A 14,102-nucleotide genomic window follows, 5' to 3' on the forward strand; every position below is an offset into this window, starting at 1 on the left:
GCAAGCCCTGACTCCCACCGCACCGGGTCTGGCCTGGGCTCTGCCACCCCTACCAGCTCCCGCAGCAGCCCTCGCGCGGCGCGTGGACACTTCTCTTTGAATTCGGTCTCCCAGCCCCAACTCTGCTTCCACGAGGGGTGGGGTTGGGGAGGGAAGCCGGCTCCCTGGTCAGTCTCCGGCCGCCGCCGTCCCGCCAGCGCCGGCCGCGTGGGAGCTGGAAGGCGAGGCGCTGCAGACGGCGGGCTCCGGTTTCGCTGCCGCCCGCGGGCGCGTCTCCTCCAGCTGGTCGGGCCGCTGGGCCGCTGCCGTCTCCCCGCTTGCGGTGCCAGCGCTCTCGCTCCGTGCCTGCCTGCCGGGCTGCGTGCCCTCGCAGTTGAAGGGGCTGGGGGCGGCAAGGGCGGATGGGGACGTCTGGGAAGCCAGCGCGAGTGCCGATCCTCTGGCGGTCCCCTGCGCCCGGGTCCAGGGCCCCCTTCCCTGCCCCCTGCGCAGGTGTGAGCGCGCGAGTGTGCGCCCGGGCGAGTGTGAGTGCGAAGTGTGTGTGCGCGGAGGGAGCGCGGGCGGCGGGCGGCGCGGGAGGCGGGAGCAGGGCGCGGGGGGAGGGGGCTGGGAGGGAGTGTGTGTGCGCGCGTGCAACTCCACTCCGGGGCTTTGTGCGAGCCCGGGCGATAGCATCGGCGGCGGCTGGAGGAGGAGCGGCCGGAGACGCGTGCAGCCCGCCCGCCAGCGCCCGGCAGCCGGGGCAGGTGGGAGCCCGCGCGGGAGCCGAGCCGACGCGAGCCAGAGCCGAGTCCGAGCAGAGTCCGGGCGGAGCCCAGGAGCCTCGCTCGCGGGCGGCCCGTGGGCGGCAGCCGGGCGGGGCGGGCGCCGGCGGGGCGGCCCCCCAGTAAGATGTGCGCGGCGCCGCGGGGCGCCCCCCACTCGCAGCGGCGCTCGGGAGCCCGGCGGCTGGGCCAGGCGGCGCCTCGGGGGCTGCTGCGAGCCCGCGCCTAGAGCTGCCGCCCCAGGGAGCCCGCCACGGCCGCGCCCCGGGCACGCTCGGCGGCGCCCAACGATGACCGCTCCCTGGCGGCGCCTCCGGAGTCTGGTTTGGGAATACTGGGCCGGGCTCCTCGTGTGCGCCTTCTGGATCCCGGACTCGCGCGGGATGCCCCACGTCATCCGGATCGGTAAGGGCTGTCTGGAGCCGGGGGTGGTCTCAGTGCGCCCGGGCGGGGCTGGGAACGGGGGTCTCGCAGCGCGATCCCGAGAGATTTCCTCAGCCTCTCTGCGGGCTGCCGGGGCCGCCTGACCGCCAGGAGCTCGTCCCGGGGAGGACAAAGTTCCAAAGCTGGGGTCACCGGCCTTACTTATTGGGGAGGAGGCGGCCGGGCCGCTGCGGGCGCGGGGCCCTTGGCGCGCTCCTGGGAGGTCAGACTCGGTGGAGTGTAGCCGAGGGGTCCAGTCCCAAGCCGAGTGGCGGGCGCGTTCCGCCGCGACTGCCTGCAGATCTGGCCGCAGCCCGAGTTCTGGAACCCGGCATCTCCACGGAGCTGGAACCCTGGGGAAGGCGCCAACTTCTCTGCTGTGTCTTCCTCGTTCCCCGCGGGCCTCCCGCGCCCACCTCGGGCACAGCTGGAGCGGCGGCCGCTGCGGGGACGCAGAGTGCGGATTCGCAGGAAGAGGGCAGCCGCCCCCGGCCTCGGTGGCCCCCGTTCAGCCCCGGGGCGTGGGGGCAGGGCAGGAGCGGTCCCCCGCCGGGCGCTGCCGCCTGTCCCTCGGGACTCAGGCCTCTCTCCGGCCCGTGCCGGCTTGGGGTGGGGGGCAGGGAGCGGCGGAGGCGGCGCGGCGCGACCCGGGAGGGCGGCCGAGCGCGTCGGGTGGTTTGCAAAGTTAGCTGAAATCCCTCCGCAGCTGGCGGCGGCTGGCGGGGCTGCGCTCCGCTCTCCTCGCCCGAGACTCTTAACTCGGGGCTTTAACTTTGTTGTGGCCGCTCGAGGCATCGTGGGGGCAGCGCTCGAGGCGGTGCGTGTGGCCGTGCGTGTCCCAGGCCGGCGGTCGCTTCCGTTGTCGTGGGCCCTTCGCCCGCTGCCAGGCCGGAGACCTGGGCCGCCTGGGTTCTCGAGGCGCCATCGCAGGCGTCTGGCACAAGGCGGCGGGCCGAGCTCCGCCGAGCCAGGGCCACCTTCCTCCTACGGGGCTTTTCTCCAGGTGCGGACTTCGGGCTGCTGGCGGCGGGAAGCGAGCGGGTGCAGGGAAGCAGGGTCGGGCTTGGCTTCCGGACCCGCGTTTTCCACGGAGGTGGTCGGAGACCCCAGAGGGGGTCGTCTCCTCTCTGGTTCTCTGTCCTATCTCGTAGGAGCCAGGCCATCCTGACCCCGACCTCTGGGTGCAGGCGGAGCCAGAGCGGAGCTGAGGTCTTTCGGTCAGGTCGGGGCTCAGGACCCTGGCCGGCAGACATCCAGGCCTGGGAGGGGAGCCTGGGGACAGCCCTCACCGTCAGACTTAACCCTTTGTGGTCTAGGCTGCTCCTGGCGACCCGAAAATGTCTTTTCTCTGTGTGCCTTTGCCTGCCCCAGCAGTGCCCAGCTTGGTCACTGCTCCAGGGCCGCAGACCCTCGGTAGTTCGACGAACCCTTCCTTTATTCCCTTTTTAGGGGCGAGTTGCCTGGCAAGGTGTCCTTAGGGGAAAAAGGGGGAGAGACCCAAACAGTGTTGTGTGCCAGCCCCACGCACTGCAGGTCCTCCTTGCGGGCCCCTCCACCAGGCGGCTAGGAGGGGTGTGCTCCCAGCCCAGCCTCAGGGGTGGAAGTCTCTGGAGGCCTAGAGAGACCGGAGCAGAGAAGGGCAGCCCTGGGTGGATCTTTTGGAAAGGGGCAGGATGGTGTCCTTACCTGCCCCTCCTCCTGTGGCCGGGAGGCTCCCGAAGGCCGCCAGAAGCAGCAGAGCCGCCAACTGCCCACCCCTCTCTGGGTTCAGCCGGTAATAATGCAATTAAAGGGCAGCAGAGCCCGCCCCTCTTCTCATCCTCTTGGTATTAAGCCCCAGGATGAATTAGCGTGTCGGCCCAGGCCATTCATAGCCAAGAGCCCTGCCTGACTTGAGTCCCAGCCCAGGGACTGGGGTGCTGCGCCGGTGCCAAACGTGACTGCCGGAGCCGTGCCAACTGGGGTGGAGGGGAGGCGCTGAGGCCTCCGGGCTTCTCTGCGGCTGCCTGGGGAGCTGAGCTTCTGGCCCTCTGGGCCTCCAGTCGAACCCCGGCTGGAGCCAATGGACATGGCAGAGAGAAAGAGGGGGAGAGAGAGGAGGGGGCAAGCTCATGGGAAACCCAGACACACTGCCTTGGCTGGGCCTGATGCCATCTCCCTGTGCCGGTCCTTCCCATCCATGGGATCTCAGGGCTTCGGCTGGGGCTGCAGGAATTGAGGCCCTGGAAATTGGGCTCCAAGGTGTGCTGGGTGCTTCTGGTCGCCTAGACTGGAGCCTGAGCCGGCTGCACTTGAAGCTGAGTCCTGCTGCTGCAGACAGGCCTCACCGAGTACCAGTCCAGAGAGGATTTTCCAGCAGGTGCCAAGGGGCTCTTCTGGGCTGGGAGAGCCTTGTACCCGCCCCCTCTCTTTGTGCCTCTTTTGGGGACTGAAATTTCCTCTTAGACAAGGAGATGGATAGCTCAGCAGTGTGACAGAGTGTTCAAACAATCCGTCTTGAATAGATGAATTGCATTGCTCTGTCTTTTTGTAATTGTGTCTATCAGAGGGAGAGGTCAAGGCATTGATTGCTTGGATGGTTTGCAAGTAACAAAGGAGAGTGAGGGAGAGAGTGAGGGAGAGAGAGTAATTGGATTGTAGTCTGCGGGAAAAAAATGATCATTGATTATTTTATATGAATATGTGGAAGATGTATCCTGCATATGACTATCAAGTGTTGCTCATTGAAGGTTTGCAAGGCATATTGTTCTGCATTTTATTATTATTACCATCGTTATTATTGTTTGGATGGATCCTGATCTTAGCTCACGGAAGGTGGTCCTCTCAGTCCAGTGGCTCCAGTGACCTCCTGTGGGGGCCTGGATTTCCAGGTTCCATGACCTGGAAGCTGAAGTGGAGGAGGGGGGGCACTGGGCTGGGAGACAGAGGCCTGTCGCTTCCGCTCTGTATGCAGACCAGATCACACTCTTCCTCCCGCCCTGAGCCTCAGTTTCCCTATCTGTAAACTGTGCGACTGGCCTTGATGGTTCGTTTAGTCTGTGGTTTCAGAGTTTCCTGTAGTGCAGCCTGGCGAGAACTGTTGGAGCCATTGTAGGTTTCAAGGCTAGCCCTTCTCTCCTGCCTTGGCCTGGGGCCAGGGTGGATCAAGGGCCAGCCTAGGATTTGGAAAGGGAACCAGACAGGGGTGGCAGCAGCCAAGGAAGCCTGGCTAGCACTTCCCTGGGATGAGGAGCGAGAGTGGCTGCTGGTGTGCTCCGGCCAGCCAGTGGGGAGATTCAAAGCCAAATGACTGCAGATCTATAAAGCAGGTGTACATGTGTATGGGGGTGGGCGGGAAGGCTTGGGCCAGCTCGGGGCCCCCTGAGCTTCTGCAGACGGAGCAGAACTGAACTGCAAGGTCCTGAGCTTCCTGAATGAACTGGGATCCCCAGGGGAGTGAGGCCCCCTCCCTCCGGCCCCCCAGTTCCTAAACCAGCCTCATCCTCAGCTCTTCTGATCGGTTCACCCAAATGGTCCCGAACATTTGTCTCGAGTTTGGAAGCCGCTGCGTGTGAAACAATGAGAAATTTCTCAGTGACTGGTGATGCGCTGAAAGATCCCGCCGTGTAGGAACAGACAGCAGCTGAATGAAGATCAATAGGGTTTCCCCCTGGAAGTAAATAGCTTCAGACAAGACCTGGGAGTGGCCCGAGGGGCCCGGGAGAGCATTAACCGGAGGAATTTCTGCCTCCACTTCTCAGCCCAGCTGCTCCCATCAGCCTGGAGTTTAATTTCTTCTTGATGCCTGCCTCGCGTTGCGCAGAGGTGTCAGTGCGACCTGGGGGTTTGTAGAGGTGGTTCATGCAGGCTGAGCCAGGCACCCACCCCGGCCAAAGTCGCCTGCCTTCCCCTTGAGCCCAGGGCTGCCCTTGCTAGTCCAACCCACTGTGCCCTTTGATAGTGTTTTGGAGGGGCGGCTCTTGGCCCCACCCCACCCCTCCAGGAATGCTGGAGAGCTTGGCTGTTTTAGGGGCCCTTGTGGGGGCTGTGGGGCTCCCTGAGTCCCAGTGTTCTCAAGGCAGTCTCTGTCTCAGGCTGGAAAGCAGAGCCCCTGCCCCGGGGGGAGGAGGCACAGATGCCCTTTTGGGCCTTACAACCACTTGTGTCTGCCCTGCCCTCCCCGCAGCCCTGGGGACTGCTTGGGTGGTCTTTCAGGGGGAGACCTGTTTGGGCTTAGAAACCAGGCTGTGTTTCTCCTGCACAAGCCTCTGCCACCGCCATCCTGTCACAGTCAGCTGCCCCAGCCTCCTCCTCCGGAAGCTGCAGCCCTGCCTGCTTGCCCAGGACCCTCAGAGGGAACAGAGAGAGCCGTGGTTTCTACTCTGCTGGGTAGAAGCTCCCCAGGCCCTGCAGGGCCACAAAAATGTCAGCTGCTGCAGGCGTGGGGCAGGGCCCTCCTCCAACAGACTCTGGCTTGGCCTTGCCACCGCCCCCCCCCCCCACTCCCCTCCACCTGATCCCTCCTGGCCTGGGAGGCTGGTGGTGCTGAGGCTGGAGCCTTGGAGGGATGGAGGTGCAGAAACGGAGCCGATGCCGATGCCGATGGGGCCAGCAGCCTGGCCGCCGGCTCCTTTCCTGGAGTGGCTGTGCTCCCAGGCGCTGATTCCCCGGCAACAGCACCAGAGGGCAGTGTGCCTGTGCAGAGAGGGTTGCCATGCATCCTGCCTGGGGCCCCATTGGTTTAGCAGCATAATCAAAATCATGAGTACAGAGGCCCCCAGCTGTTGGACCCTCAGCTGCCAGGCGTTGCGCTGAGTGCCTTTTTAAAACCACGACCAGTGGCTCAGTGAGTACTAGGTGCTCAGTAAACATCGCTGTGGCATTTGCTCGCCATCTTGTTCAAGCCTTCACAGGAAACTGAGCTTGGTGAGGTCCTTTGTCCCAGATCCCCGGGTCTGTACGTGTTGGAGGCAGGGTCAGGACGGTGGTTGTCTGGCCCCAGGTCTTGTGCAGTCTGAAGATGGGAGGGGGAGGCCATCGTTTTTAAGGAAGCTGACTATGGTGCTCCCTCTGCTGTGGTTCTGGTAGCTGAGCCTGGTCTCGCTGGGCTGGGCTGGGTCTGGCCGCCTTCGCCCCATCGGTACCCGTGTTCAGTCTAAATGAGTCAGAGGGCAGATCTGCTTCTCCCAGAGGAGAGGTCTGATTGGCTTTCCTCGCCACCTGCCACTGCACCTGCTCACCCTTAGCACCCTCCCCTCTGGTCTGGCTTTCAGCCTCTGCCCCAGGTTTTATCTAATCCCTAAATAAAGGATGAGCTCTCCCTGGGGTATGGTCCACTCATGGGAGGCTCTGGGGTCTCTGGAAGCCGCCCTGCTGTCCTCGAAAATGTTGTCAAAGCCTTGGGGAAACCCAAGGGCCCTGTTGTCTTTGTGCCCTCCCCTCCACCTCAGAAACCAGTGAGCTAGCGAGAGAAGGGGGCTGGTGAGTTAGCTCTCTCGGTTCTCTCTTGCCTTCCTTATCTCTCCCTTTCCTTTACCAGTCTGGTCCCATCTCATTCCAGTGTCCCTTCCAGGCTCACAGATTTTATAGTCATTTTATTTTTAATCAAGAGACGCATCCCCTCCTTCTACACAGAGCCTGCCTTAGGCAGCAGGAGCGGGTGAGCTCTGCTGATGCTGGGTCTTGGATATGTGTTGCTGTCCCGTGGCACTGTGGGTTGGGTGTGGGGACGATCGACCCTTCCTCACATCACCTCCATAAAAGCACAGGAAAACCCAAGCCTACCCATCCCCCTCCACTGTGTTTCTTCTCTCAGGAACAGGAAGAGTCCTGGACGGTGGCCTCCAGGGACCCAGCAGTTCTGGAAATGGGGAAGTTTCATTATGCAGAGTCACTAACCTGGTGACAGATTGGGGACAGCCGTGGTCAGAGGGGTCATGCCATATTCCAGGGCCTCCATTTCCCCATCTATAAAACTGGGGATGATCCTGCCTGCCTTATAGGGTCAGAATAGTTGTGCTGTCTTTCCAAAAAAGCTTAATTGCTTTCCAAACATCAGTGTTTGTTCTTGTTCCAGGAATGGAGGCCAGCACAGAGGTGGGACTAGGGTGAGGCTGGGGAGGGAGTCAGAATTTAAGGAGGCTTTGAAATGGTGACCCTGTGCTTGTACCACTGGCCCGAGAGTGAGTGCTTCCTTAAATCTGGGCCCCTTCAGGCATCTGGAGTCAACCTTGCTCTAGGAGTGAAAGTCTCCTTCTGCTTTTCTTTGTGCACTGAGGACAGAATCCGGATTGAGCCTGATTTGGAGAAATGAGACTGGATTGGCATCCAGGGAACAGGGTTTGAGGACAACAGGTCGTTCTGAGTTTTGCTTTTCTTTCCCTTTGGTGGCTTGCTTTTCATAGCAGCCTTGTCAGAGGGCCCCCACCCTCCACCCCACCACCATGAGCCGCCCCCAGGCCACCTGCCTCTGTTCTGAGTCTGGCATTTCCTTCTCCTCTCAGCTCAGTGTCCTGGGGCCCTGACCTTTATACCGTGTTTACTAATGGTATTGACCTTGGCCATGGTCAGGCTTGGGGTGTGTCTGTGAGGCACCTGAGCCCTGCCTCCCCCATTAGAAAAGGAGCAGCCCAAGGGCATCCAAGGCCATCTCTTCCATTACTAGCAAGGGGCAGTAATGAATTTTGGAATCAAATACAGAAAGCCCTCCCACCTGCACATTTCTTCTTGATGGTTTTGTGTGTCCATGTCTGACCAAGATCTGAAAATGATGTTAAGTGAAAAGTTGCAGAAATAAAGAGTTTTATTTATTTTGTAAAGATTCATTTATTTATTTGAATGGCAGAGTTACAGAGAGGCAGAGAGAGAGAGAGAGAGAGAGAGAGAGTTCTTCCATCTGCTGGTTCAGTCCCCAAAATGGCCGTAACAGCCAGAGCTGTGCCGATCCGAAGCCAGGTGCCAGGAGCTTCTTCCAGGTCTCCCACGCGGGCCCAAGCACTTGGACCGTCTTCTACTGCTTTCCCAGACCATAGCAGAGAGCTGGATCAGAAGTGGAGCAGCTGGGACTCGAACCTGCGCCATATGGGATGCCTGCACTGCAGGTGGTGGCTTTACCCACTATACTACAGCGCTGGCCCAAGTTAGTAAGTTTTAAATGGAAATCTCCCACCATCCTGCTCCCTCCCACCTGGGACACGAATCCTCCCTTTGTCCCGTGTGTCCTCACTGTGTCTGCTACCTGTTCGTTAGTCACTCAATGGTCTGCTTTGTCATCAGAAGCTCTGTTACCATATCTACAGCCACAGTGTCACAGGGCTTGTGTTCAAGTAACCCTTCATATACCCAACTTCACCTAAGCATTGTATGCTCTCCCTTCCTCACAAAAAGGATGGGTACTCAGCCAGAAGGTATTTGGAGAGAGAGAGAGGAGAGAAATCACTTTCATTTGATGTTTCTAGAGTATATTGTCACAGATGTCTTGTGAATTTCTTACTGCACCTGCTGGTAAGTCATGCCCTTTCATGGAGGCATGCATCTGAGCAGGGCCTAGGACTCCTGGCAGTCTCAGGCATCCACTGAGGGGTCTTAGAACTTACCCCTGCCAGGACTGGAGGACCACTGCAGTGCAGTCCATTGATTCTAATGTGGACTTCTAAGATTTCTTTTTTTAAATATTTTTTTTTATTTGAAAGAGTTAGAGAGAGAGAGAGAGGGAGAGACACAGAGATCTTCCATCTGCTGGTTCACCCCCCAAATGCCTGCAGTGGCACCTAAGTAAGGCCCAAGCCAGGAGCTGGGAACTCAACCCAGTGGCCAAGAACTCAATTCCTCTTTCATGTGGGTGGCAAGAACCCAGTTGCTTGAACCATCACCTGCGGCTCCCGGAAGCTGGAGTCCAGAGCTGAAAGCAAGTGTTACGTGCAGGCACTCCTGTGTGTGCTTGGCCCTGTTAACCATTAGGCCGAAAGCCCACTCCTGAGTTGGACTAAGTTTTTCCTTCACATTTCCACATCTCTGCCATCAGATGTGTCTCACATACCCTGGATATCTGAGTTTACCTGCAGAAAAAGGTAGCGGTATATGGTGGGGTGGGTGAGATGCGGCGGGTCTGCGGCGGAGCCGAGCCTGGCGTGTGCTGGCTGTGTGCCCTCGGACAAGTCACCCGCTTGAGCCTCCGTCTCCGCACACAGCAGAAGTAGAAGTACTAATGTGGAATCAGCTGGCTTTTCTTTCTTATTTATTTATTTGAAAATCAGAGTTAGAGAGAGGGAAAGACAGAGAGAGAGAGAGAGAGAGAGATATCTTCCATCAGCTAGTCCACTCTCCAGATGGCCACAACAGCTAGTGCTGGGCCAGGCTGAAGCTAGGAGCTGGAACCAGAAGCCAGGAGCTTCATCTGCGTCGCCCACATGGCTGCAGGGGCTCAGACACTTGAGCCATCTCTGCTGCTTTTCCCAGGCACATTTAGCAGGGACCTGGATCAGAAATAGAGCAGCTGGGACTGGAACTGGTGCCCATATTGGATGCCGGCATTGCAGGCTGTGCCATAACACTGTCCCCGAATCAGCTTTTTTTGACCTCCCAACATTTCATGTGGTTGAACTTCCTCGTGGCGTCTTCACAGGGCTATTGTGAGGATTAAAGGGGATAAAGTATGTAAAGCTCTTTGCACGGTGCCTGATGATTAATAGATGTTAGGAGCAAAAGGAGGGTTCCCCAAGGGTAGAGGCCGTGTCTCTGCTGTCAGACTGGGCGGGGAAGCTGTCTGCTTCTCCTGTGCCTTCTGCTTTGTGCTAAGCCTGGTGCCCAGCACTCTGTAGCTCAGAACACGGCATTTGCCCATTGCCACACCCATGGCCCCTGCAGTGGAATAGGTGGGTCCAGTCGCCTGTACTAAGTACCCACCATGCTGGGGAACAAGACAGGTGCCCCTCCTAGGATGCTGCTGTGTCCCAGCTCCCAGACATCCCCCTGCACCATCACGTATCAGAACCTTGGGGCACTGGTTCTTCCCTGCATTGGCAGGGTTTTAATTGAAGTGCATTTGGTGTGTTCAGAGCTGAGGAAGCCCTGGTGAGGGGATGCCCTTGAGGCATCGGTCTGAGTAGTTTCTGATCAGCGCTTGCTTATTGGATGAGGCATCGAATCTTGCTTCCTGGGCAGGCCAGTGGGGACTGGAGCCAGCCTGTGGCTGGAGGCTGGGCCCTGGGGGGACAGATTTGGGAGACACAGGCTAATGAGGCCTTGGGCAAAAGCTGGGGAGGAGAGAGTCCCCATGGTGATCTTACACATCAGAGATAATGAGGTGGAGTGAGATCCAGGGGGAGTGGCAGGCTGCGACTCCAAATCCTTTGGTGCCCTGCTGAACGGTGGTTAAGGACAGCAGAGGGTACAAAGGAGCAAGAAGGAGCTAAGATTGTGGTGTGTGAAGAGGGTTCCGATCCATAGGAGACAATTAAGTCTTGTGCTGTTAAAGGGGCTGATGCAGCCAGGCTGCCGGTGGAACGGGGTTTATAGAGTTCTCAGAACAACTGCAGGGATGAGCTCTTTAAATATGGGAGCTAGGGAGGCTTGTGCAAAGCCTTCCTGCATCTGCTTTGCAGAGCTGAGATTCGCTATTCCAAAAAGCTGCCCAATTGGGCGGAAAAGCAGGAGTGGGGAGCCAAGGACTTCCCAGAGCTCCTGGCATCACGTTTCCTGTCTGTGGTGAAGAATCACAAAATCCGGGCTAAAAAGAACCCCTGGGGTCATTCTGGGCCTCTGGTTCCCAAGCATTAGCATGCAGGAGAATCACCTGCAGGGTTCATTGGAACAGGATTGCTGGGCTCCATCCTCAGGGCTTCTGATTGAGATTCCTTCAGAGCATTTGCATTTTTTAACTGGTTCCCGGATAGCGGATAGCGCTGATGCTGCTTGTCTGGGGACCACACTTTGAGAGGCCACTGAAGTGGTCAGTGGAGTGCCTGCCTCCAGACAGCGCATAGCCAGTCTGTCTTGCATAGCAGCTGTAGCAGGAAGCCCTCTGCTTGTAGGCCTTGCCCACTGTTGGTTGTAGGTGTTTTTGATCCACTCGGATCTTTGTTGCAGAGTTTCCCCTAAAAAGCTGAAACGTGTCTGCCTGCTGTTCCTGGAAGGCAATGTAGTGTGGACGTTCGGAGTGTAGGTTCTGGACTCCATCTGTCGGAGTTTAAACCCTCATTCCTTGCCTCCTGGCTGTGTGACTTTGGGTAAGTCACTAAACATTTCTCTAAGCCTAGGTTTCCTCTCCTGTGAAATGGAGAGAGTGACAGATTGCACCCGATGGGATTGTTGTGAGAATGAACATGCCTCATGCAAAGGAAGCTGTCAACAGCAGCTGGCAGTCTAGTATTGTGGGGAAGCACGCAGGTTCTGGGGCTCATAGCCCGCGTTTGAGGGCTGCCTCTGCCACTTCCCACCTGTGTAATCTTGGGCAAGCTATTTGTCATAATAATAATGATGAGAGCACTGGTGGTCTCTCTCTTTTTTTTTTTTTTTTTTTTTTTTTTTTTTTTTTTGCTGATGATTAAATGAGGCAGTGCATACCAAGTGCTTAGAATGCAGCATGGTAGGCACTCAGCAAACGTTCCTCATCACTCTCACTGTGGTGAGCACCTGCCCTCGGCTCTGGTTCGGGTGTGCTCCCCTTTCTGTGTGACAGCCATGCAGAAATGGAAAGGCATTTATTCTGCATACCAGTGATGCTGACTTCTCCAGCATGGTTTCTTGAACTGACCGTGATACTGCTATGCACTGAAACCAGCGTCATCACCTCCTCAGCTCTGGTGTATGCTTATAGAATCCTAGATTATTACAGCACTGTAGCAGCCTCTTCACTCTATTGATCTGTACTGAGCTGGTGGTCTCAGGAGATCACGGGTCTTTGCCACAAGCATTGCTGCTGACCTGTAACTTCTCTCATCTTCTCCTTGGCAGTTGATCTTTGGGGTCTAAAGCTTGGAGCTGTCATTTATCCCCAATAGATTCTATCACTGAACCTCTAGGCAGTTATTCTTGCTCTTTTTACACTACCTAAGCCTATCCCATCACTTCTTGGAAGGTAGACATGAAAGATACTTGCTTCTTCCTTAGTTGCTTCCCTCCTGGAATCTATGGGAGGGAGGTTCAGTGGCCTGCGGTCAGGTTGAGGTTGGGAGCCACTGATGTGCACAGTGAAGCTTTGGGGGCCTCTGCTGTTGTCTGGCATGTTTCATTCCATCTGAGCCAGAGATAAATATATCTGCCCTCGCTTTAGTTATGTCTTCCATAAACCCATTGGCAGGAAACGACCAATGTCACAATCTGTTGGCTTTATCAACTGGTCTTGGATCCACTGCCCTATGCTTAACCAGTTCAAAGCTCTGTTGGCTTCCTGATGCCTTCGGGCATTTATGACTTGCCATGGCGGGCATCTCCAGACTCAGGCACTGCCCCTCCTTGGCCTCTCAGTCTCTGCTGCATTGTACTGAGCACCTGCTGTGCTTTTCCTCCCGGCCAGCTTCTCATCCTCAGGTCCCAGCGAGTGTATTTCCTCCAGGAAGCCTTTCTCAGCCTCCACCTGCTTCTGTGAGTCCCCACAGCACCCTGTACTCCCCTTTTTCTAGCCTTACTGTATTGTAATTCTTCATCACTTAAGAGATAAGCACCGTACAAGCATGGAGCAAAGCTGACTTGTTTGTCACTTTAGCCAGTGCGTCTAATACAATGCATATTTCATCGTAGATGATGAATAAATATTTGCTGAATAAATGATGAATAGAGTCGCATTTAAATGTACTTACATTTAAATGTAAGTCTGCCCAGTTTCGCTGCCATTTAGCTCAACAGATTTTCCATTTTATTGATGAGGATTTTGTGAAAGACTAGGTGAGATTCTTCTATGAAGTCAAGGTAGACATGACATCCGTGGTGGTCTCCTGATGCACACATTCAGCAGCTTCTACGCCATACCTTTTCCATGGAATCCATTTTTGGGCAGAGCTGGAGTATTTGGGGATGTTAGACCTTCTTTCTCAAGTTTAGGATCGGACTTTGCATACGCTGTCTGGTTCATAACGTGGTGATTCTCCTCTTGAGAGAGTGGAGAGAGACATATACTACTTCAGGAAGAGACCCCAATCCTCCTGCCTTCTCTGACCTCCCCTTTCTTTCCTTCCTGCTTGCTCCACAGCGTCTCCATTGCTCACTCTGGGAGCTGAATCAAGGAAGAGAATTTCTACTCTTCTTGTTCTTCCTAGGCTGGTCGCACAGGACAGCTGTCAGGCAGAACTGTGCCTGTGCCATTGGCACTGCTGCCAGTCAGAGGTCAAGTTTCCCCTTTGCCTGCCTTTACCACGTTGCTGGATCTTGTTACAGACAACAGGTCTACATGACAGCTGTGTGTAAAGCAGAAGTGTTGATGGCTAGCCTGTATAGGCAGTCATCCTGAGCCATGTAGCCCTGGGCATATGTGCATCATGCACCTTGGCTTCTGGGGAGTGTGACTGCATGCTCATATATGTGTTTGTGTACTTTTAAGAGGTGTCCAAGTGGAGGCTCGCTTCTCTAGCAAGGCTTCCCGAATTGGGTCTTAACAGCCATTTTTATCTCAGCCTTGATGAAGAATACAGTACCTTTTTTTTTTTTTTTGCTCAGTGGGGAAACTGAGGACTTAAAAAATGCTGCCAATTCCTGACTGGCTGGGCTGATCTGTCTACTGTATCAGTGTAGCTGAGAATGAAGGTGGGACAGGTGTTCAATGGAGTCCTGAGCTTCCCTTCCTGAAGATGACAGTACTGGGCTCTCCCACAAGGCCAGGACCTCTCCTGCTTTTGCTTCCCTCCTGGAGAAACAGATGATAGACACATCATGAGCAGAAAGAGCTTGTTGTCTACATGGCCATTTTTCCTGCCCAGTTTATAGAGGTGACAGCCGTCTATT

The 14,102-nt window shown here is 56.6% G+C and overlaps 1 protein-coding gene across 1 annotated transcript in view; it reads left to right on the forward strand.

Annotated features, from left to right (window-relative positions):
* Positions 1-666: 666 nt before the first annotated feature.
* Positions 667-14,102, forward strand: part of GRIK3 (glutamate ionotropic receptor kainate type subunit 3) — a 237,390-nt gene continuing 223,954 nt past the window's right edge. Inside the window, exon 1 of the mRNA XM_051832149.3 lies at positions 667-1,169. Within this exon, the coding sequence (XP_051688109.3) occupies positions 1,055-1,169 (115 nt within the window). The 5' untranslated portion in view covers positions 667-1,054. The remainder of the gene's footprint in view (positions 1,170-14,102) is intronic.

Source organism: Oryctolagus cuniculus, chromosome 7, assembly GCF_051225735.1.
Source record: "Oryctolagus cuniculus isolate XC-2025 breed Fujian yellow rabbit chromosome 7, ASM5122573v1, whole genome shotgun sequence".
Taxonomy (NCBI): Eukaryota; Metazoa; Chordata; class Mammalia; order Lagomorpha; family Leporidae; genus Oryctolagus; species Oryctolagus cuniculus.